The 24,772-nt window shown below is 47.8% G+C and overlaps 2 protein-coding genes across 2 annotated transcripts in view; both read left to right on the top strand.

The window, feature by feature from the left end:
• Positions 1-1,254: 1,254 nt before the first annotated feature.
• Positions 1,255-13,995, top strand: FAM107A (family with sequence similarity 107, member A). Its single transcript, XM_010011390.1, has 4 exons — positions 1,255-1,318; positions 9,266-9,440; positions 12,586-12,742; positions 13,862-13,995. The coding sequence occupies exons 1-4, from the start codon at positions 1,255-1,257 to the stop codon at positions 13,967-13,969; spliced, it is 504 nt and encodes a 167-aa protein (XP_010009692.1). The 3' UTR covers positions 13,970-13,995.
• Positions 13,996-20,262: 6,267 nt separating this feature from the next.
• ACOX2 (acyl-CoA oxidase 2, branched chain) overlaps positions 20,263-24,772 on the top strand; it is a 16,263-nt gene continuing 11,753 nt past the window's right edge. The window contains exons 1-3 of the mRNA XM_010011389.1: positions 20,263-20,422; positions 21,559-21,721; positions 24,171-24,322. Coding sequence (XP_010009691.1) covers positions 20,263-20,422; positions 21,559-21,721; positions 24,171-24,322 — 475 coding nt within the window. The remainder of the gene's footprint in view (positions 20,423-21,558; positions 21,722-24,170; positions 24,323-24,772) is intronic.

The raw sequence follows: 24,772 nt of genomic DNA, 5'->3' as shown, positions 1-24,772 counted from the left end.
CTTGGCTGGAAAACATGGCTGGGGAGGGGGAAAATGCTGGGATGTGGAGAGGAGCAAAACGTGGAGAAGTGAAAATAAGTGAGTAAGCACCCCTGTGCCCATGGCAGCCTGGCTTCATTCTCCAGACCTTCCCAGGTCTGAGAGCATCAGGCCTGGACATGGTCATGAAGGTGTGCGCACCAGTGGGTGCTTCAGCATGTGAATATGGCTGGGTTCCACAGCACTGCCCCCTCAGCTTCCCTTATCTTCTTCCTCTGGGCGGAAATGGGTTTGTCCCATCCCTGCCCAATTCCTGGGGCTGAAACAGTGGTCATCTGCAGGCTGGCATGGGGTGACCTGGGCAGAGTTAGACCGCAGCACTCATCTAAGAGCCAAAAGGAGCTGCTGGGGTGGTTTAAACTCCTTCTCCTCCCCCAGCTTTGCAGCCTCTGTTTTCCCAAGCCATGGCAATTCAGGGACAGCCAACACGGTTCCTCCAGCCACAGCGAGGACGGGACAAGGTGCCCAATCCACGCAGGGTCTGTAGCTCAGCAGGGTGAGACCTGGCGCAGTGATGCAGCAGCATCACACAGCCTTGGTGCCACCAGGATGCCCATAACCCCACACGGGCTCCTGCAGCCGTTCCCTCCTGCAGCCCTTCCCCACGGGGTGCAGCTGCTGCTCCCCCTGGACCTACAGCAGTCGGTGGATGACGGGTGTTGCAACACACCAGGGAATGATCACGATAACTGGAGCGGTTGCCCTGGTGCCGGGCTTGGCTGTTGCAGTGGTTGCTAAAGAGAGTGGGCGTGCGGCTTCCTCTGGGGCGATCTGATTTCTCCGGGAGCGTGGTGAAGGAACTGTCCTCCGTGGAGCACAGACACGACCTCTGCACTGACAGCAGCACTGGGCACGCACAGGACTGTTTGTTTGCTTCTTTTTTTTTTGGGGGGGGGGGGGGGGAAGAAAACCACTATTGGCTTGTTCATCCATCCCGGGAAAACATCATCCGGCAACGAGAAGCAAAGGGAACAAGTTTGGAGGGTGGCAGAGAGAGCGGCCACCGGTTGCTGCCGGCCAAGCTCCAGCCCTCAGCGGGGTCCCTGTGGGGTGGTGACAGCAGCAGGGAGGGACACCAGTGCAGCAGCCACCTCCACGTGACCCTCCATCCCTGCTCCCACCGGAGACACCGGGCAGCTGCGTCGGACCTGGCCATAAGTCACGCAGGTGTGAGCGCAGCCGGGCAGGAGCAGCAGCCTCAGCTCCCGCAGAGCCATGTCATGGGGTGTGGGGCAGCATTTGCCCCCCGGGCTCCCCAAGGCCACGCTGCGGAAATCAGGTAAGCACAGAGCACCCCTGAGCTGCACCGGGGGTCCCCGCTTCTCTGCTGGCTCCTCATTGTAGGGAGCCCTGTGGGGTTAGTCTGTGGGGCATACATGGTCACACACAGTGACTTTGGACCCTGGTTTAAGTGTTATTTGAGATATCTTGTTACTTTAATACTTCAGTATCTGGTTGAGAAGCTGCCACTCTGCTTCTGCCTTCCAAAACGGACCTGTATCCCACAGGAAATTCCCTTAACTGTGATTCAGACCTTCTTGGAGAGGCATTGGGCTGGACAGGGGGCACTTGCTAATACAACCCCTGCAACTCAACATGGGAGGATTTTCTCTGCATTCCACAAAATACCTTTGAGCTACCTTAAAACATTCATTAATGATTGATGCATGTCTCTGTCACAGGCAGACAAATGTGCAGGGCAAATATTTGATGAGATATTAAAAGTAAGTTTGCAATTCTGGAGAAAGACTGCTAAGCATCTGCCACTGCTTAACAAAACTAAACACACCGAGTGCAACAGGCACGGGACTGACGTCCCTTGGTGATTGCTAACAGAGTGGGATCCCAGCCTTGTTATCTTTGCTTATCACAGTCCAAGGTAATTAAATGAAATGATTAACCAGCACACCCAATCCTGCCTGCCTGCAGGCAGAGGGGAGCTTGCTGCTGCCTGACTGTACAAGCATTTCCAGTGTTAGCCAACTCAAAACAGAGAACCAGTAACTTCTGCACACCAGAGAGCTCGGCTAGCCCCAAACCTGCTGGGATTTCTCTTTCAAACATGTGCACGAGTGCAAAGCTCAGTGGAGGACCATGCTGACACCCGGGGTCCTTTACATTTTGGGGTGATGGTGGTTGGTGGTGTGTGAGCAGCCCGGGCTGAGCCCCGTGCCCCCTCTATGCCCCGCTTAGGTTAGCACAGTGCTCGGCAAGGGTAGGCAGAACTGGGGGCACTGGCTGGACTGGTGAGACTGGCTATACTGGTGGGAGAACGCTGCCTGTACTGGTGGGCAGCCCCATCCCCAGCATGTGCTCAGCAGGGAGGTAAAGCAAGAATAGTGGTGACATGCAGAAGTGGTGCCAGGAGCTGCAAGGCCATGTCCCCCTGCCCCATTCTGTATCCCCATTAGGGATCTTTTCCTTTCTGACACCGTGATCTTGTGATCAGGGTTATCCCTGAATGCCGGGGCTGAGCGAAGGCGAGGGGACCGGGGGCATGCGCACCTGCTGCCCCAAGGCTGCCTCTTGATAGCAGGGAACTGCTTCCCATGGCAGCCACATCAAGTTACGTTCACCCTATTGCATTATAAGTACCAGAATTAGCCTTGCTTAATTATTTAAAACTATAGATTAAAAGCAGACAAAGGCTCTTTGCCTCCTTTCCAGAGCACACGTATCATTTATCGGTGATACGGTCGCCTGGTGACAAGCAAGGGGGAGCACGCCAGGTCCATCAGTACAAGATGCTCCTGAGCTGCCGGCATGGCAGGAACAAGAGGAGAGGAAAATCACAGTGAGGATGTGAGCTGGTACATCTCACCCAGGGAAGGTAACGATTAGCATCTGCTAATCTTTGAGCTCACCATATTATTACTATTATCATCACCATCAACAGAATCATAGTTATTAACATCATCATCAGAGCATTAAGCCATAGCACTCATTAAGCTAATGTGAAGGAATGACAGGTATTTTGTTCTGGGTTTGACTGTGTAACAGCCACACATGGATTTCTTGGGGCAATACAGTGTGTTTTGCAGGTTTGGCTGTGGGGACTCACCCACCAAAGAGCTTCCAGGACCTGTGAGCCTCCCCTCACACAGCGTCATCTAAGGGTCATCATTTAAGGCCAGGTTGGATGGGGCTTGAAGCAACCTGGTCTAGTGGAAGGGGGCCCCGGCCATGGGAGGGGGTTGGAACTGGATGAGCTTTAAGGTCTCTTCCAACCCAAACTATTCCATGGTTCTATGACCCAACCCTCTATAGCTGCCACCTGGGTGCCCTACTCTGCCCTGAACCTATCAATCGTGCAGAAAGCAGCTTCCAAAAGCAAGTGCCGGGCTTTGAGGTCAAACCACTTTGTCCTCCCAGCAGCAGATCCTCCAACAATGCAGTTGCACACCCAAAAGTTGCTCTGGCCACACAAAGCTTTGGGGCTCACAGAGACAGACACACAACTGTTTCCCTGCCTCATGACGCCAACCCCAGCTATTCCATGTTTCTGAAATACAACTAATTAACATTAGGAAAATCACACAAATTAGCAAAAGCCATCAATTCAAGAAACCAAAATGACAAACTTTCAGCTGCATTCTTTGTAAGTCTTAATATACAGCAGTACCTTTTCTGCCATTACAGTCTCACGGGTAAAGCTGTAGGGCCAAACCTCAGCTCCACGTCACACAGTGGAAATGCATCGACTGAAATTTCATGTTCTAAAATGAGAAAAACAACCCCAATCTTAACTTTCAGTTAACAGGTAGAAGTGTGTGTGTACCAGTGCTTAAAAGGAACTGAGGCTGGTTTAAAGATCTCATGCCCTCTCCTGTCATCAGCCTTCTCAAGAAGGGTGTGGGGGATGAAACCCTCATCCAAGGGAAAGGAGGGCTCCCTGAGGAGTAGATGCCATAGCCCAGAAGAGGGAAGGTTCCCCCATGATTGCAGTTAAATGTGTTAGAAACTCTCAGCATTTCCCAGGCTCAGGTTCCTTGTGTAAACAGCTTAAACCAGCTCTGCTGACCCGTGCTGAGTGTGTTGGTTTTGCTGTTGCCTTACTTGCAGGATGTGTATGACCAGCTTCTTTCAGCTGCCCTTCCTTAATCTTTTGGTTCTTTAAAAGAGATGCATTCATGAGTAAACCCCAGGCATCCAGGAAACCAGAGGTTCTTCTCTGCAGCCACAGTCTTAAGTGATCATTTCTGCCCTGGAAACAGTCCCTTGGCTCAGTGGTTTTACAAACCCAGACCCAGGGCTCTGACCCAGGGTGTCCTGAGGGTTTTGCTCAGTCTCATCCCTTCTACCAAGTGACAGGGTTTCACAGAATTACAAAGAGCAGTATCCTTTGAGCTTGAATCCCATTCCCAGAATAAAGCTTTCTGTCTGTTCTTATGTGGATGGCACTTCACAGAGGCCCATCCTCTGCCCAGGAAGGGATGCCCATACAGTATCTTTAACAAGAGCAGCCAATGGGTCATCATCTGCCCCATTGATAAACGTCTCCTGAGATGCTCTAGTTGGAAAATCAGTTCTTAAATGACACAGGCAGCAGAAATAAAAGACTATGAACTATGTTTGCTTTATAGATTTCAGCTAAAGCTACATGCTGACACAAAAAGCAGCTAGTGCCCTGCTGCACCCTCCATTCTCCCAGGCAGTCACAGGTTGAGAGGAGCCCAGACCTCCACCCAACAGCTTTGGATTAATTTTGTTTTCAATCTCTTTTGATTTTCCCTTTGTAAAGAACAGGCTGGAGCCATGCAGGCAGCTGTAAGCAGAGCTGGACCCCTGTGGTTACCTGCCCTTTCCAGGGCTGTTAATCCCCTTAACATTCCTGAGGATTATTTCCATCCCAACAGGACGGTGGAACAGGCTGTCAGCCACGGCGCAGGGAACAGCACATGGCACGCAGTCTGGTTGCAGAGGGGCTCACAGGGCAACCCATCATGGAGAGATGAGTCACTTAATCCTAAATAAATGCTCTGTGAAGGGCATGTCCTCCAAGTCAGGGGAAACCAAAGAGCAACAGCAGCAAAGGGAAGCATAGCTCAGCCCAGGCCATGACAGAGCAGCTATGTCCAATGCCTATCCTTGGGTATGAACCAGTCCAAGCAGCTCACTGTGTTTTATGTTCCTAGTAGTGTATATTTAATGTATTATTTGGAACATTAAGGTTTTCAAGGGCATTTAATGTTTCACCAACACTGCATGAAACCCTGTGCCCCAAAAGATTGGGGCTGAGTATAAACAGAATTTGCCCCAGTGTTGCAGACTGGGGATTCTTATCACAAGTTTGCCAGGAACTGGGGGACTTCTAAGCATTTCCAGGTGGTCTGATCAAGGATTTGGGCTTTGCTTTAGATCAGAATAGACCAAGATAGTACAATGTCATTTTTCTCCTCCAGGCAGTCCCACACCCTGGGGCAGGAGGGTGGTTGGTCTCTGGGACACCTCAAAGATACTGAATATCCCCTGTGGGGTCTCCTAGAAAACTAATTAAGACTTGGAGCTCATTTCACACCTAAGGCTGGGAGAGAAGATAAAGCCACGCCTAAAGTCCACGTATCTGCCTGTGTCTCTAGCCTCCTCATCCAGGCAGTCTTGCTTTTTACTTATAGAAAAGTCACTTTGGTCACTTTTCTGTAAGTAAAGGTACCTTTCCTAGAAGCCTCAGGCTTCTAGAAATGAGGAAAGGGAAAATATTTGAAAGCAAACAAAAGACTGAAGCAAACACAGCTGTTTTACAAGCAACACTCCAAAGCAGATCTATTTAAAAGGTCAGGCTGTTTTTCTGAGTACAGCAAAGGGTATTAAAATGCACATGTATTTTTTTGTTGTTGTTCATATCTTGCCAAGACAATATAAAAATGTCTAACACCTTGTGCTGATTTATGATGGTGGCCAAAGAAGTGCCAGAGCAGAGCCTTGTTCACTGATCTATGGCTGAATCATGCAAAAACAGACATCCTGCTGTAAATCCACTGCAGAGACCTGGCTTGATTTATACCTCCAGCACTATAAATAATGACAAAAAGCAGCCTGATAGCAGTCTGTCTCCCCTTACAGCGACATGAATTACATCAGGTCTTGAAGATGATAGATCTACACAAGAAACATTTTGTGCTGGGTCCCTATCTGCCAACCTGCAGGAGAAAGGATGCCCTGTCCTTACTCCCAGCATAACCCCAAACCATGTTTCAGACACACCAGTATTTTTACATTCTCATTTTTCTTTTTCTGCTCAATGCAAATGGAGGCATTCCTTGAATTGTTCCAGACTAAGGTCTTCCGAAGGTTTAAAATGCTGTTCCTGTAGTGAGGTTCAAGGCTCCTTCCAGTCCCCACCAGGGACAAGGTCAGGGCTTTGACTTTGTCCCCAGGGCAGCAATACGAGCCAAACCCTCGAGGTTGGTGTCTGCACACCCCTAAGCACATTTAGCACAGTGAAAAGCAAGCTCAGAGCTACCTGCTGTGTCCTGGCTCTTGCAGCATCATTCAGGCAAATTGCACTCATTGTGAGGACTTGTGCGTGCTGATTTAACAGCCCTGGCCAGAAATGCTTTCAGTCAGTTTCAGTTCCTCCCTCTCCTTCCTTCCCAGTATTTTCTTCAATTATACTAGTTTCAGGGAAAAGTTCCCCATCTGCCTCCAGTAAACAGGATGATAAATTGCTGCTGCTTTGCAAGCCTCGGCCGTGCAATATTAGATTGCTGCAGTCTGGAAATAACCACAAGACCAAACTGAAGGGTTGGATGACACCGTGCATAGAGTTGTCCACTATTGGGTATTAGCCCTATGTGGATGTGGGAACAGCCTGCCCCAAGCAAATCTCCTGGGATCTGGGTCTTGGAAATAGGGAAGAAGGGACTCTCCTGAGCTGCAAAAGGAAACCCATACATCACAGAGGAAGGGGAAAACAGCACTTCATAAGTAACAGTGCTGCACCAGTTGCCCCAAGAGCTAGTAGAGCTTAGCAGCAGGGCCCAGGAGCTACTTGGTATAGAAAAAACCCACAAAGTCACTAGAGTTACAGCCATTTACAGCATCTAGGTTGGTCCTTCAGGCTTGATTGGCCACATAATCCTTCCATGCTCACTGCTCACTGCATTATCCCCTGGCAGGGCACAACAGGCAGATTTAGGATGGATAAATCCAAGATCAATACTGATATGCCCCAGCTCTTCTGCTGTGCAGCAGAATTTGGTACCCAGCACACAGCAAGCGCAGGCATCTCTGTCACTGGAGGCAGCTCTGGTCTAAATGATGGGACAGGAAAAGTGGGAAAAGGGAAGAGGACACCACAGTGACATTGAGGCTAGTTTGTCACTAGAGCTGTCCAAAAATGGTTTTTCCATTAAAAACACCTGGCATTTTATTTAAGTTACTCTATGGAGAGGCTTTTTGGCTTGAAGAATGAAGACATTGCTTGCCATTTGAAATGGGAGCTCATCCATTTCATTCATGACAAAACAAACCTTTGCTTTTGTACCTTCCTTCCTTGGCTTTTGCCTGCCTCTTCTATGAAAAAAAGACCAAAAAAGGGAAGAAGTAGAAGAAAAAAAAAACCAAAGTAATTTTACCCAGTGAAATCCCGACATGTTTTCTCATCGTTCAAAACCTGGCTTTCATCTAACAAAAATTAGCCATGAAATTGTGCTGCCGTAACCCTTGGCTGTTCTTCAATCCCTGCCTCCCTCTGGAAGGCAATGCTGAGTCCCCAGTTTCAACCTGTGGAGTCTGGCCCTGCAGGCATTTGAGTCAGCCTGGCACTTGCCATCAAACATCAAACCACGCCAGCTTCCTTCTGCCAGCACTGACGTGTGATCCTAGAGGAAAATAATTTGATACAAGAAACCACTGCTTCCAGCTTCCAAGCACCCTTTAAATATGTACCGAACTATTCGCCCCAATAACACTCATGTAATGGGCTCTGATCTGTTTTCCTTTGTTCCCCAAGCAGTAGGGCACTGCCCACATTAACATTCAATGAGAAGTTGTTTGATATTGACTCAGTTCTTCAGCAGTATTATTCCTTACACAATTCTGCTTGATTGCAATCCACTTCACATTTGATAAGTACTTACTGACTATGAAAGAATAACCTAACCTGCTTTCCCTTGCCTTCTCTTTTATTGATTTCTCCTTTAAAAGAAAATGCTTTATTCCTTTTATACATGAGATTGCAACAAGGGAATGAGGCAACATAACATTACTGAACAACTGTTTTCCTTGCTGTTCCACCAATCCATATAGCTTCACACTGGGTCCCCCAAAATACTGTAATAACAAAACACTTAGAGACATGGAGCTATCTATACCCTTTTCCTGGGACTTTTTGTTCTTACTGGTAAACTTCCAAGTCGTTCAAGTGAATAGTCAGGAATAAATTGCTCCTTCTGAGCCCCTGATTAGACCGTACACTGAATAATTGTTGGCAGCCCCACTGTGCTCTGTATTTAAAGACACAGCCCACCGCGTGCTGTTTGTCTTATAACCTGTGCTTTGCACTCACTTTATATAGGGCTTTTGTAAAGGGGAAATATAGAGCACTTGGAAAATACCAGCAGTGAACATGCCCCGTGGTTTGCCTGCAATCCAAGCTGCCACCACTTCCGAAACAGTGGGCTCTTGTTCTTACATCCACAAGACACAAATTATTACAGCACGATCACATACTGCATGGGAAAATTATGCTTTTCTTAGCATTGGCCTCAATCCCAATTATTAGGGCAACAGGATATCAGCAAAATCTTTCCTTGACAAGAGGTTTCAGACACAGCAGCACTTCTTCAGCCCCATGTTTTGGAAGCCCGTCACACCCCATAGCATCTCCTTGCGCTAAGGGACCAACAGCCTCAGCCAGAAGGACCAAAGCAGCAGTTCAGCACAGTCCACATCCATGCCTGTTTCCAGTGTTAGTTAGACCTATCTTGCATTAATTAATCCTTGGCACTAAACACTGCAGCCACTAAAGCAAGTGTCTGGCAAGTGATTCCAGTGATCTAATTAATACATGTCTCATCAACAACACAAAGGGAATAAGTTTTAAAGCCTCTAAAAACCCTCAGCAGCACATGGAGGCACGTGCACACAGACACTGACACAGGGATTGAGCAGCAGGGCCGGCATCATCTCTTCTCCTCTGTCTTGCCCTGGGGTTAAGAACTCCAGAGGGTTCCCACACCACAGCAGGGAGAGACGTCTCATGCAAACACCTCTTTTCTTCCAGCATCGATGTACACTGAAATACAGCGGGAGCAACCAGACAGTGGGAATATCCTGACTCACCCAGACTACACAGATGGAAACCCAGATCTCATCAAACCTAAAAAGCTCCTAAATCCTGTAAAAGCCTCGAAGAGCCACCAAGAGCTGCACAGAGAACTGCTGATGAACCACAAAAGGTAAGAGGAGGTGCTGGAGTGGTCTGAGAGGTGCTTAAGCCATCAGAGCTCAAGTGCCACAACAGCCTGTGAGTTGGAAGGGCACAATAAACCCTTCCACTTGCAGCCAAACACAGCGTAGAACTTGCTGTAGCCCTTTCCTCTTCTCTCTGATGTGACAATTTGTTTCCAACCAGAAGCAGAATGAAAAGCCTCCTGCTCTGCCATACCTAAACACAGGCTAGCACTTCTCAGAGCTGCTGGCTATTTCCACCCACCCTGAGCCACAAGTACCAGAAGATGTGAGGCATCCCTACAGACATTTTCTTGGTGTCCACATATGTTTTCTCCCTGGTCCTGGTTTTTCTGTCTCCATCACTGATTTGCCAAGTCCTCAGCAATGTACAGCAGTCCTGTGAGCTTTAAGGTCAACCCAGAGGCAGTAAGAGGTGGAGGCTGAATGGAGGAATCAAAAGGGAACACACCAGGTTGAGATCATCATAAGAGGAGGAAGCTAATCACTTTCTCCCTAAAAATCCAACAGGTAAAGATAGGCGAGAATCCACATTCCTGACTTCCTCCACCATAACCCCCATTTAAGTCTCTGGGGATAGAAATACCACACCAGGAAAATTACATCAGTGACTGAGAACCTATAACCACATCATTCTTTTGCAGCAAATGTTGGAACATCAGTGCAATAAAAGCATATTCAGTTCAGAGGCTTTTAAGCACAGCAAGAAATCTGATGGCTTTATATTGGCATTTTCTGAACACCCTGAAACACTGACACAATAGCACTTTGGCCATCTAATTAAAAGGAGCACAGCCTCTCCAAAAGGATACAGTCATCATGAGAACCAGACACATATTTTAACTCAGCAAACACTCAAGCCTGGCAGCGGGGTGCATTAATCAATACTGGCATTGCCTGGGCTTGGTTTTGATTTGATTTTCCCAGAATCAGAAGAATTACAGGGCCCGTACCTGGGCTGTTCTCCAGCATCAAGGCAGAGGTAACTAAATCAGCCAGATATTTTTAAAACACTCTGGCTTGAGAGTGACCATATCCTGCCTGGTGATGCTGCTCAGTGTAAAGGCTCCCACACCAGCATCAGCTTTGATCTCACAGAACAGTTATTTCAGTCTGAGCATGATGGCATCAAGAAATGCCTGCAATGGAGGACACAGAGATGAAAGGAGGCAGGCAGGTTGCAGACCCCATGGCGTCAGACTGAGCTGAACTTCAAAGAGCTAAACAAGAAGTATACCATCACTTTGCATCCTAGTTCTGTGCCTGCCACCATGTTACATCACATGTGCCACCAGCTCCACTGCAGCCATCCTGCACCTCCTGACCCCTCTGCTTATAGTCCTGTACATCTCAGGCACCAGTTTAAACCCACTTTGGCTCTGGCTTCCAAAATATTCTTCAGTAAATATGTGAAACAAACCCTACTGCAAACAATAATCCATCATCACTGGTTTCTTGTCACTCTCAAATCCACCAGTTTTGCTTCATGCTACATGTTATTATAGAGGGAAAGAGGGGAGAAGGGAAGACAGGATCTGCAACTTGCTCCTGTTTCTGCTTTGCCATTGTTTTTTCCCCTTAAGCAGCAGGGAGAAGCAACTCAAATCAGCATTTTGTGCAACAAAACTCTTATCTTAGTCAACACCTCTGGGTACTAACAACACAGGCTGGTTAAATCAAAGAGTAGTAACAAGTCCACAGGTAACATTGCAAGCTGTGCCCTAGCAAGCCAAGGCCTTCTCTCAAGCCTTAGGAAAAGCATTTCTGCAGCATCCAAGTTCTTCCTGACTTGAAAAACCATCACGAAAGCTCTGGGGCCAACGCTATGGCTACTTTCACTAATGTTGCAGTGAATTTTGTCCTGTCATAAAGCAAAAACCCCAAATTACAACAGGAAGCATCATTAAACATGCCACTGGAAGGATGCAAGCAAGCCCTTAGCACAGACATGGGTAAGTTGTCTCCTCACCTCAAAACAGACCTTCACCCACAGGAACACCAAATACCCCACATTTTACAACAGGACTTGTAATTATTCTCAGCCCATTGAATTTAATGAGTGTTAAACACAATCAACGAAAGTGGTCTGGCCCCACTCCTTCCCCATGTGTGACAGCTTTGGGGTCTCCAACCTTCTCCTCAAAAACACAGCTTCAGTCAATTACTTCCAGTTCTGTGTTTTCTTGCACAATTACTTACATTCCAGCTGCTGTTGCAGAAGACAGAGGTGTCAATGCAGCCTTCACCACTTCATAATAATCTCTTCCTTCAGCAACATGAAGTTGCAGTTGCACTAAAGTCTCCCCTGAATTCAGCAGATGTCCAGCTTTCTAGCAGCTTCGGGTTTTGCTTCTCTCTGACTAGGGCTCAGCAGGGCAGAAAGTCACCACTTTTAGTGAACTTCTTTCATCTGTTTGCCACATATTTATGCCTTGCCTGCATGTCCTTGCCATGTCTGCTTGTCTGTGATCCCACCTCTCACAGAACAGGGCTTGGAGCAGCCCCTATCCCTCTGCGATGCTCTGGAGCAGTCCCACTTCATCTGGGATGCTTTGGGCGGCAGAAGAGGAGCCAGGTGCAAAAGCTCTGGCTTCCAGCAGAGAAGGACGTTTCATTTTGGCCTCTTGACCCAAACTCTCCATGTCACCAGAGGGATCGCGAGCCCCCAGCTCTGAGGCAAAGCTGGGATGCAACAGGGAGGAGTGGAACTGCCGGGACAATCACTGCAGATCAATGACTACCCCTGCTGGTGGAAAAAAAATCGTCATTATTTAAAATGCCCTCAACGCAGCTTAATCTGCCACCGACATCGTTAAACCGGCAATAGCAGGAGCCAGGCAAGGTCCCATTTCCACACCGACCCTGAACGTATCACCTCAATGTAATGGCATTAGCAAGACTTCCAGCCCCATACGAGGACAGCAAACGTTGTGCTCACCCAAGGCAGGCAACCCCAGGAACCATCCCAGCAGTAAGGTAATGCCCTCAAAGCGTTGTGGATGGATTTGTGGACCAGGTCCCTGATGTTTCCATTTAGGACTGAGAAGACTTTTGGGGTTTCTGGGTTGCCAGTGACTACGCCCCATAGGGTGTTAGTGCTTTTGCCCTGATCGATGTGCTTTTTATCCACAGAGGTTTGGGCATGGAGAGCAAGCCAGAGCTGCAGCGGGTGCTTGAGCACCGACGGCGAAACCAGCTCATCAGACAGAAGAAGGAAGAGGAAGAGGCAAAGAAATTGCAATGTCCTTTTGAAAAAGAGCTATTAAAGAGGCACCAGAGGCTGGATCAGGTAGAACTGAGTTTTCAATCAATCGTCTTTAGGTTATCCTAATGACCCTGCACGAGGCACAGAACACAGAGGAGATGGGTGGGCTGAGGCTCAAAACAAGGTACAGCATTGCTACCCCTCCATAAAATGGGACACACAGTCCATCCTGCAGCACCTTCATCCTCACAGTGGGATCCACCTCGTTTGTATCATCTCACCCAGGACCCCCACCACATACCACTGGCCCTGGGTCTCCTCCAGGTCCCAAGTGGTGTCTTAAGGGTGTCCTTTGCTGCATCCATCACAGGGGTGCTCAGGGCCCTGGGGTGAGGGGTAAAACACTGTGGAAGTGCTGGAAGTTGCAAATGGTGCTGCAATCACACCCAAGCTGCTTTTGGGAGCAGTTCTTGGGGTGCTCCCAGACCAAATATATGCCTGGGGAAAGCAATATTCAGTGTAGGTGCGTGTCAGCAGCAGAGCCATGCCCCTGTCCCTCTTACCCAAACCAGTGCAAGCAGCAAGCAGGCTTGTTGCCACTGAAAATGAAGTCATTCCCTGTCCTACTTGCCAGTAGTTGCACTGCAAATGGATGAAACTAGTTTATTTGATGACACAACAGCTCCCTTGCAATAACATCAGCCAAGAGGAGATGACATGAAAAATCAAAACCCAGCACTCAGAGAAGAACCAGGGAAATGAAACAAGGTGGTTTAGGGACAGATCCATGAAGACTTTGCATATAAAAGTGAATATAAGGACTTACCTACCCCCCTTAAACAATAACCTAATGCTGAGAGGTTTTCCCAGGCTCACAGGCCTCATTGCTGGGAAGGATTCAAACCTCCTCTTCCCTCCTCCATGCCAGGTCTGAAGTGGAGCACTCCCCTGCTTTTCTGCTGGAGACATTCTCCCTGGAGAAAAACAACATGAATTAATGTTTCAGAGGGCCAGAGAAAGAGATTAAGGGTGGACATGGCTCTGATATAATGGTTTGGGAAAAGAGAGCACCCATGTACTCTATACACTCATTCAACTTTGGGCAGTAATAACTGGACACCCCTCAAAAATGAAGCCCGTTGTGTAGCTAATGCACTTTGTCCTTCAGTATGCACAGGTAACAGTGACTCTTCGTTCTTACAGCTGGAGAAAGAGCAGGAGAAGCGGGAAGATCATGCACCAGAATTCATTAAAGTCAAGGAAAACCTGAGAAGAACTTCGACGGTGACTGGGGATGAGAAAGCAGCGTAGCTTCTGCCAAAATTCAGCAGGGATCCTACCAATGCCGGCGCTAACACACACACGCTGACATCTCTGTACATGGTGGACGTTCACAGCCACATCGTTGGGGCTACTTATGGTTATTAACACTTGCTCCAGTAGAAGGCACAAAACAGGTTTTCCCAGCCCAGGAAGGTATCACTGCGGAAAAGGTGCAGTATTCACTGAAGACGTACTCACGTGAGGAGATGCAGAGGGAAATGATGCTGTTTTCCCCCCAGCTTGTGGGTGCATGCTAACCTCCAGCTAACTCTTGGTTAACCCTAGAGACACAGTGACTGTTTAAGCCAGGGAAGCCTGTGAAGAGATGGTTTGGGGGATCCCTGCTTCTTCCTGGAGGCAGGATCATCAGGCACAGGGTGACAGGAGGCTGGCTGCAGGTCTGCAACCTCCTGGAAACCTGGTGTGAGAACTAAAAGGGACAATCTGTGTATTACTGGGAACAGCGCCAGTGATCGCACTGGCTTTCCCAAGGGTCACTGTCAAGCCTGGCTGAGGCTGTGTCCCAGCAGCACACCCCTACTATTAGAAAAGTCAGCCTCTGTGTGCCCACATCAACGCAAGCACAGGAGGTGCAACTGTTCTTCATGAGCACCTTTAAACTGCATTTCCAACCTGTTTGAAAAGAGCTATTCAGGCAGCTCCACGCTCAGGCAGGAAATACATTGGGCTACACCATCAATGTCCCAGGTGGGAAGCAGATGCTTTGTGCAGAAAGCAAAAGCTGGGTGTTCTCAGCATAGGTGTACATGGAAGTGTGCAGTGACCAGACAGTAGATCCCTGTGGATGTAGCAGACAGACAAACTGCTTCTTGCCCCTGAACTACTGAGCTCCAGCCCCTCACCCAGCAGCTGGACATGAGCTACCATAGGAACCCACAAAAACATCCTGTGATTGAGAGGTGGTACTGATTGCATTAGGTACTGGTGCAAAACTATGTCAGTGCTTCTTACCCCCTTTTCCAGAGGTCAGAGTTGCCTCATTTCAGTTGCCATCTTACAAGGATCTAAAAGTCTTCTTGCTACTGGTATAGCAAAGCTGAGATAGGTTGCTCAAAGCCAGGTTGCACACAGGGGCTTGGAGCAACCTGCTCTAGTGGAAGGTGTCCCTGCCTATGGCAGGGGCTTGGAACTGGATGAGCTTTAATGTCCTTTCCAATCCAAACCAGTCTGGGATTCTGTGAGATAGAGGGTGCATTTGTACCATGTATGGACAGAGCCTACCACAGTTATGGGACACGCATGCCCTGAGGTGTCTACATCTAGAGCTAAAATTGCACCTTCAGGAGTATCTCAGCTTCTTATTTCTCACATCAGCCCTTACACAAAGCCTAAACAGCATAATTTACCAACTGCCTTTGAACACTGGCTCACACTGGAACAGTGGCAAGCCTCAGTGGACTTAGTCATCTGGGAAGGTAATACCTGGTTAAACAGTATCTACTATCCACATCTTCAGTGGGTCCACACGTAAATTAAGGGAAACTGGGTCTTTATAATATATTTGTTTCAAAGTTATCAATCCGTTCCCTAATCTCTCTGGTCCAATGGGGTGTTTCACTTCAGAGGGATGTTGCTCAACCTGACAGCTTGAGTCACATCACATGTCAAGAGCAGTGATGGAGGTATGGGGCTTCTGTAACTACTAGAGCCCTTAGCTCAGTTTCAGTCCCATCTCACAGCACTGTCTCTAAGATTGTTTTTAAGCCCCTTGCTTGTCATCCACTGCATATGGTCACTACGATGTCAAACAAGATCTGAAAGGGCCTATGATGTCCTTTCTAACTGTGAAGCTTTTCTTACAGGTTATGATTAAAACCATGAAGAAGCAGCAGCATCAACCATTTTTCAGGGGGGAAAAAAAAAGCCAAATTTCTCCAAGAAAAAAGGGTGTTGCTAAGGATGCTTGGTACACAGCTGTAAAGAATGCTGCATGATAGATAACATCGGTTTAAATCACAAGCCAGAATTACAGTACTGGGGTTTTGTAAGATGTTACAGTACAGATTAAGTAACCTTGACCAAAGAGCTCAAAAAAATTCAGCAAATTAATGTGTAATTTTGCCACAGATGGAAAGGCACTGCAGGAGAGGCAATCTGTCACTCCATATGCACTAGTGAAATCAGTGTTATCAGCTCACCCGCGCTGGGACAGGGGCATTTATGCAAGTCCTTGGGTGAGAGCCACCCAGTAAGGGTAAGCTGAATGCTCAGATCAGCACTGAAGATGTTGAAAACGTTTTGCTGTGGTCTTCTTGAGTATAAAAATATTATTTGGAAAGAATAATAATAATAATAATCCAAGTGTCTCCCTCTGATGTGATGTGCACCAAGCACAGAGTGGGGCTGCACTCCAATGCAGTTCATGATTCCTAAGGGGCGTCTGGGTCATTTTCAGTGCGTGTTCAGAAGGGAAAGGGAGGACCAGGTCACATTGCTCTAACTCAGGCTGAGCTAATAGAGCCACAGGAATACCTTACAGCAGTGGAGAGGCAGCAGAAAGCCCTGACCCTGAGCCCACCAGGACCCTGCAGGCTGTGAGCTGGGACCCAGCCACACGTCCACACACTGACCCACCAAACCAGCCACTGGCAGCTTCCATGGGGCAGGACAGGCTGTGGCAGCCCCATGGCACACAGCACGACACACAGTGCTTCCTCCCTGTCTCCAGCCCTCCATAACAGCACATGGGAAGTAAGGCTTTCACTGTTCAAGCTTCTTCCACCCCTGTGAACTGGGAACCACCTGGGCTCAGAACAGAGCCTGCACAACCTTCACCTATGCTCTTGTGCTTCACAGCACAGCAGCATAGAGGTGGCACCCAAAAAAACATCACTATAAGCATCACCAGGAAGATTTGGAGGTATCTGTGTCTCTTTTCCTTTTAAATGAATTCCTCCCTATGCCCCTTAAAACACATTTCTGACTAAATATGGTGTATCCAACAAGATACAAGTTATCAGAGTATTGATGGAAGACAATTTTTTGCACTGTGTATGTTGCCTATGTGGTATAGAGTCTATATTCTGTGTTGGTGTTTATACATTTATATGAAATTATATGTCATGCAACTCAACTGACACTTTAATGTGGACACTTCTGGAGAAATAAACTAAACAATGGTTGTATAATTTGCTCTCTTCCACAAGGAACTGAAAAAGCTCTGAGGATGCAAGCAGACAAAGCCAAATAAACTGAATGGACATAAAAATCAGTGAAGTCTGACAGAAACTCCTTTGTTAGTGCTGTGTTAACTTACCATCTGCCCCCAGTGCTGCACCCACTGCTCATCCCCAGGCTTCATCTCAATTTGCTGGAAGTTTAAGGGCACATAAATTGTGGAATCAGGCTTTGTGCACTGAAACTTCCCGTATGTTTGATTTCTATCTGGCCACGGATGCCCACCTGCCTGGCAGGCTAAGACCAACAAAGGTTAGTGTAAAACCCCAGTTTTGAGCTGAAAGGGAATCCTGACACTAGTGAGCTCACTTCAGAATTTTTTTAATACTTTTAAAGTGTTGTAGCAGCACTAAACACATTTCTCCGACACTAAGGATCTGCTGGGGTTGCCACACTGGGAGGTACACAGCGTTCCCAACGCTCCGCACCCTGCGGCACTGGTGTGGGCAGTCAGCTCATCATTAGGAATAAGGGCTCATTGACTAAACATCTTCCCACCTCGTTGCTGCTTATAATAATAGCTCATTTGTTGTTCTACTATGGCAGGTTATGTACTTCATTTCCTGGCACAAACCACACAAAGGGAAAGGTCTTCACTGCAGAGCGTGGCCTTTGGCAAGACTTGAGACCAGGGACTCAGGCAGGACTTTGTAAAACACTTTACCAACCTTCTGCAGCCCCAGCTGGGGAGGTTGCAATGGGCTATGCCCCAGTACTGCTCACACTAATCACATACCTCCTTTCATGCGCGGATGTCAAAGGCAGTCGTTCATATCGTGACAGTTCCTGTGCAGAAGAGAGTAAGAAACACTCATTTCTGCTCTTTAAAGATATGCTGCCTTTTAGCTGTGCACAAACTGCTCCATTGCCTGGATTTCTTCTTATTGCCAGAGTTTCCAGCACCAGCTCTGCAATTTACCCAGGTCATGCTGAGATCTCTTTTCCTATGCATTTACTCCTGAAGTGCTCCTTGATAGTTTGCTGCAGTAGAATTTCCTATCAGGGAAACCTTATGTTTTGCTGCCTAATTCGTTACTGCCTCAGCAATGGCAAACAGTGCTCAAGAAGCACAAGGCCCAGCACTTCTGACTGTCAGAGCAAATAAAGACCACAGAAAACTTCAGAAAGAAGCTACTGCCTCCCAGGCGCTGGCAATCCTGAGTCACCATAGGATGTGATGCTGTGCAGTATGGACTGGAATACCAAGCAGCATATCCACAGGACACCCTATTGCTCTGGCAAGGTGATGGAACCACATAGCATCTTTAATCTATCAGATTCATCCCTAACACACCATCCACTGCCTGTGAGCACATGCACTGCATTACAGTCAGGTGGTCTGCTTTGTTGTTGCTCTTCATGGCTGCTGGGCTTGGTTCACTCAGGCTGAAGCTTAAAATGATAGATATGCAAAACTACATCTGATTTCCCATCCTTTGCTCCACTTCCCACACTAAAGCACCTCTACGGTTCAGTGAATCTCACCTGTTTCACCTCCTTCCCTGACAAAGCAATTTCCAGTGAGAGACAAGCAGGTCTGAAGCAGCAGCACAGACTTAGCAATGAAGTGTGGGCAGGAGGGACTCCTCTCCTGCTGTAGCCAGGGGCGATGAGCTGCCAGCTCTGACCCACTAGACACCAAGATATCATGCAGCGAATTCAGGAGCAACAGAGATGAAAGCAGCATGCACCCCATGGCAACCTCGCTTTGCCCCCCAGCACGTCCCAGCCTGTGAGGCACATCCCCAACTTCCTGATTTGCATCCCAAACACCAGCAAGGGCTTACGAAAGTGCTGTAACTAAGCTGGGAAAACCCTGAGCAAGTCAAATCCAGAGGCAAGGAGCAGTGAGTGCCCAAGGGATGCTCTCCTCCATCCCGAGCAGGCGACAGAATAGAAGTACAACTTAAAAATGCTAGGAAAGAAGCAGCTGGAAGTGCAGCCTCCAATGCACAAACAGCCTGAAGCAAGGTCAGGAAAACAGCATGTTATTAAATAGAGAGGCTCCATCCCTTTCGGCACTGGTTGCTGTGGGGTTTTCCTATGCGAAAATCCTAGCAGGCTCCAGGCCGCTGCCTGCAGAGGTCAGCTGAAGCACACACATGCAGGAACACCCATGGGACGGGTCAAGCTCTGTTGGCCCCAGGGACAAAGTCCCTTTGGTGGGGACACCGGCAGGCACAGCCCAGCCAGGCCGGCAGCAGCCAGGTGACTCCCCGAAGGGTGCATGGGACAAGGCACGTGGGGTCTTGTGTCCGGACACAGCGGACACACGCAGGGGTTTTCCTTATACAGCTTCACGGAAGAGGGAGCTGGCGGCTGAATTCTTCCGGTGCTCCAGCACCGAGCCCGGCGCTTCCTGGGACGGCTCAAGGGTAGGTCTGGGTTGCTTCAGTCTTATGAAATCAGCTTTGAGGCTTTCCCCCCTGCCAGGGTAATAAATAAATGTTCTGAACATCAAAAAAGCAGGACTTTAGAACATATTCACAAGTTTCCAGAGTTTAAATTCCTTACAGTATTAAAAGTATCTCGGAAAGGCAGGCAGCCTTTTCAGGGGGAAAATCTGCTTTGCTTTCTGCACACCACTGTTTTATTAGTATCCTGTGACAAATCCTGCTAACATGGGAATTAAAAGGTTAGGAGTTAATGTAAAGCCAAACCCCCTGGGAAGCAGAATCGAGGCAGCACAGGCAGAGCTGCAAGCACAGGTCCAGGAGCCGTTTAGGCACCCATGGGCCAGGGCCAGGAACTCCCTTAAACATTAACACATTGCTATGGGATGATCCAGCAGTGACTTCCCATAACGTATTGGGGACGGACTGGTGAAAGAGAAAGATTCTGTGTTTTAAAACGGTATCACAAACCCTGCATTTTGAGCACTTAGAAGTGCCCTAGATTTTTATTGTCCATATCACTGCAATGAGGACAAGACCGTGTGTCTGAGCTCACGCAACCCCTGTGCAGGTGCCAACCACCTTGGCCAACCTACTGAAACCACTCCTCCCTGCAGTCAATATCAACCACCCGCTGAAGGGGTCCCAGCACCTAAGGAGTTCCTGCCACTTCTCAGAGCAGCCTCCAGGATGGCTCTGCTGGAGACCCGCAAGTACTCGCAGGGCTCAGCCCTCAGTGGTGTGAATCCTGACCTTGCCAGCGAGAGGCAAACACCCTCCTTCAGCGTGGAAAAGCTCACAGCCCTGCTGGATGGTGGGGAGGAGAACACTCGGATACGGAGGGCAGTGGGTGAGTGACCATCACAAAGCTGTGCTTGACCAGGGCAGGCTACATCCCCACTGTTTCTGCTCCTCCTTTGCAGCACGGTGGGGTTTGTGCTCCTGGGTGCTTGCTTATCGCTCATTTCTTAAAGAAGTGGGAGCATGGAGATGGAGTTCCCTGTTAGTGTAAATCATGACTCCTCCACAGCCAGTCCTGCTGTCTTAAAGCTTTCTCTCTTCCCTGCTCCCATCCCCAGTATCTTTGGTAAGACTGGTTGAACTGGAATACAAGGACTGAGGGTCACACGGGCGAGCATCTTTGTGCAGTGGGGATGCCTGCAGGGGCTAGTGGTGCACACCATGCATGAACTGAGCCAACAGCCCTCCTCGGCACATCAGGCTCATTCAGGTGGGGAGTTCCTTGTGTGGGTTGGCTCAGGCGGGCTCATGATGGGTGTGCCGAAAAATGACTGTGCTCAGAAGGAACAGAGGAAAAAAGACACAAAACCCTCTTTTTTTTTCTCTATTACTACATCCACATCATACCTTTATCAAATGAAAATGGCACAGACCACTGGGGTTGCACAATTCACAATGCAACTTGAGTTCAGTATAACCTTAAACATGCACAGACTCAAGGTTTCGAGGCAAAAAGGGAGAAGGAGGAACGTTCGGGCTCACACTGAAAAAGCGAGTCCAAGAGCTGCTTCACAGTGTTGCAAAGTGTCCCGTGAGCTTGGCAGCTTGAGCTGTTAGCTGCCCCCTGGGCAAAACCCAGCTAACCACAGCTCTTGCTGCCATCAGAACATCTATTTGGATAGAAGGATCCATGCCCATTTCCTGTCTCAGGCTCAAAGTCACCTCTGACACCCTGACCAGGGACAGTGCTTTCCCTGCAGGGTCACTATTTCCACTCAGCAGACTCCTCACAGGCCTGCTGGGTTTTCTTCCCCTCCTCCTTCCCCAAATCTCTGCTTTACAGAGTTAGGTGTGACAGCCATCAGAGCCAGCAACAGCAAAACAGAACCTGCCTGCAGTCACCCTAAACAACGCAGCATCAGTATCCACCACCCCAGTCCTGCCCACTCCTCCTGAGCAGGGCTCAAGGCACTGCCTGCACCTCCCCAGCCCCAGGAGAACTGACTCTTCTGTGTTGCTTTGCAGTCGAAGCTATTGAAAATGACCCTGTGTTTAGCAGAGAAAATCAGTATTTCCAGAGCCAGAATGAGAAGTACGAAGCAGCAGTCAGAAAGGCTGTTCACCTCCAGAAAAAGATGCACGAGATGGGATGGACTGAGAATGGACCCGAATTTAAGTACATTTACAGGTAATTTTATTTTTTTTTTTTGTAATGTAAATAATTTTTTGTTGAGAGTTCTGTATGCCAACAAGAATAGGCTTTAGCACAGGCTGGGAGGGGCCAGCAGTTGACAGATAAGGTTCTGATACAAACATGCTGCAGGTTTTTACTTTAGCAGAACACTCAGGAGAAGGGAAAATGATGATACACGGCAGGGAACTTCTCAAAGAGCAGCACCCATGTACGGTGCAGTGTGACAGATCACAGCAGTTCACATCCCAACCTGATACTTCCACTTCAGCAAGCTCCTTGCTTGTCCTACAGCTCTGATACCCCTCAGATGTTTTTACACATATAACCAGAATTGGAAGTGCTGCTGTTTCGCTTACATTGCTGACTCCAGATGAGTTACAGATGACATTTTCTCTATCTAGAAAAACCATATTGTATTAAACCAAAAAAGGAAGAAAAAACCCACAAACCTTAGTTTGTAGGTCAACAGAATAAAATAGTTCGTGCAATCCTTTCCTTAAAACATTTTTATTGACACTTTGCATGTGGTTGAACTCCACATTTTAATTGCTCACCTCTTCTTCTTTCGCCCTTTGCTAAATATTACTGGCTTGCTGCTACCAATGCACGCTGGTGGGGTTACACACCCAGTAAGAAAGTGCAAGCGCACAGGCCTTGCTAAAAAGTTTCCCCCTATTACATGAAAGACTATAATTTTTTATGCTAAGCTTTCTGCTGCCTACAGCTGGTGAGACTGATAAAGGGGGAATTCTTCTACTGAGAGCTCTTGGACCCGATCATTACATTCCCAATAAAAAGAAAAACAACAATCCCAGCAGATTTGAAAGACCTGACAAAACTCAACCACATTTCCCATAGGTTTGCTTTTATCAGGCTCCCTGAAGCCAAGGGCTGTGGCAAGACCAGCCCTGTGCTACCACATTTTGCTGGATTAAGAGCCCAGCAGTCTGATGAAACACCAGATGAGCACCAAGCGCTTGCTAACAAAGTCCTTGTACCTCCTGGTGCCGAAGACAGTGAATCACTTGCACACATTTAAAAGACAGCTCTTTAAAATTGCAGTTAAAGCAGCATCATTTCTGGATGGGCTGCCAAGGGGTCATTAAGTCTTTTTCTGTTAATCAAAGCAATTTCCCTTCATCTACTTTGTTCATATTTTTCCTCCCACTTTTTCAGCATGACTAATTCTCTCTCAGGGCCAGAATAAAAGAAAGGTCATAGTCATTTGTTAACAATGAAAGGTATCTAGAATGAGGTGCTCACTAGAGCACTGCAGTAAAGCAATGATGTGCTAACAGCCATACAAGCTACTGAGAACAGCAGAGCCACTTAGTTTTACATGTGAGAGCACATGTACTTATATCTGTGAGGTGATTCAACCTATTCTGAGGAATCCCAGGAAGAGGGACTATATTCCTCATATTTTCTTAGGATTTCTTGCCCACAAAAAAAAAAAGGCTTAAAATGAATGAGTTTCTGATTTGCAGCATGCAAATTACAGTCCCCAAGTTCCCATACACAGCTTCTGGAACAGTGCATTTTTGGATGTATGCAGGTCTATCACTGGCAATGGTGAAGGAGCCAACCAGACAATAAACCAGGTGTTACAAGGATGTATTTGTATTTTCTACAAGGAAAAAAACCCATCTCAAGTCAGGCCAAATCTCCATGAACCCCAGTATTGTTCACTGACAGTGACTGACAACAAACACCTAGGGAACAGTACAGCAACAAGCCCAACATAGAATCATAGAATAGTTAGGGTAGGAAAGGACCTTAAGATCATCTAGTTCCATGGGAAGGGACATACCAAGGTAATGCCCCAGAATGGGAATGTTCAAGAAATCCAGGTCTCAGATGCCCACATATGTAATTCAGTCCCATGTGTCCCACAGTGAATTGCCAAAGTTTGGGGGGTTTAGGGAAGGGTGGTGGGAGTTTTTTTTAGCTCAGCCTTAAAATGTTACTTAAATAAGCAGGAAAAAAAATAATCCTATGGCATAAAATAAAGATACAAAGGGCTCAGAAGCTAACAGAGCCACAAGAGCTTCAGAGCTGGGCTATGTTTTTAGGAGTTTAGCATGTGCTAACCCTCCAAAAAAAAGTGAAATAATCAGCTAGCAACACTTAAGCAAACTGTGTTAAGAAAGAAGGAACAAAAGCAGCTTGGAAGAGTGATTTTCATAGAATAGAATGGTTTGTGTTGGAAAGGACCTTAAAGCTTATGCAAGGGCAGGGACACCTTCCGTTGCTCAAAGCCCTGTCCAGTCTGGTTTTGATGCAATATTACCTCCAGTGCTGATGCTGGATAAGGTAGGACAATGCAGAAATCAAAAGGCTGTAGGTTGCGCAGTCTGGTGACCATGGCAGGGTCACTGCCTCATCCATCACATCCCTGGAACTTCATCCGTGTACAAAACCACCCCATTTGCCTTCTCCACAGTGCACTGTCAGGAGAAATTGCGTTTCTCCTTCACTCCGTCTTCATGAGAAGTATTTCAATGCTGGGCTCTGACAAACAGGTTGCCAAATGGATTCCTCTTGCCACCCAATATCAGCTCATCGGATGCTATGCCCAGACTGAACTGGGGCACGGTAAGACTGCAAAGAAAACACAGCATTTCCATAGGACAAAAGGCCCAGATTCCCAGGGGAATTAGAGTTCAAGCTGTCTGTGCTTCACTGGAGAGGGGGGAAATGCCACCTGCGTGTTAGAGGTTGATGTTCCTCAGTGTTCCTCTGCAAGACGGAGATTTGCTGGCTTTGGTTTTGCCAGTGTGGGAAAAATAACAAGAGTGAAGGTGAAAGCTCATGATTAGATAGCAGTGGCTCATGGTTAGATAGCATGGTTAGATGGCAGTCACCATCAGCGGACGGGATCAGCCAGGCAGCTTGCCCAAGCTGGTGGTTGTCACCATGAACCAGGCAGCTTGCCTGAGCACCATGTGGCTCAAGAGTTCTTTGCAGGAGATGGTGTGGGGTCACTGGGAGCATCATCCCATGGTTCTCATCAGGAGAGTAAACCACAAAACCCTGGTAACACCC

This window comes from Nestor notabilis, unplaced genomic scaffold, assembly GCF_000696875.1.
Source record: "Nestor notabilis isolate BGI_N333 unplaced genomic scaffold, ASM69687v1 scaffold29693, whole genome shotgun sequence".
Classification (NCBI taxonomy): domain Eukaryota; kingdom Metazoa; phylum Chordata; class Aves; order Psittaciformes; family Psittacidae; genus Nestor; species Nestor notabilis.
Note: the sequence above shows the minus strand (reverse complement) of the source record. Positions and strands in the feature narration are given on the sequence as shown.

Excerpts from the sequence above, each read along its gene's own strand:
- FAM107A (XM_010011390.1), top strand. The coding sequence starts at position 1,255 with ATGTCATGGGGTGTGGGGCAGCATTTGCCCCCCGGGCTCCCCAAGGCC. Across the intron at positions 1,319-9,265 it reads GGCCACGCTGCGGAAATCAG|CATCGATGTACACTGAAATA; the intron begins GTAAGCACAGAG and ends CTTTTCTTCCAG. Across the intron at positions 12,743-13,861 it reads GGCACCAGAGGCTGGATCAG|CTGGAGAAAGAGCAGGAGAA; the intron begins GTAGAACTGAGT and ends TCGTTCTTACAG.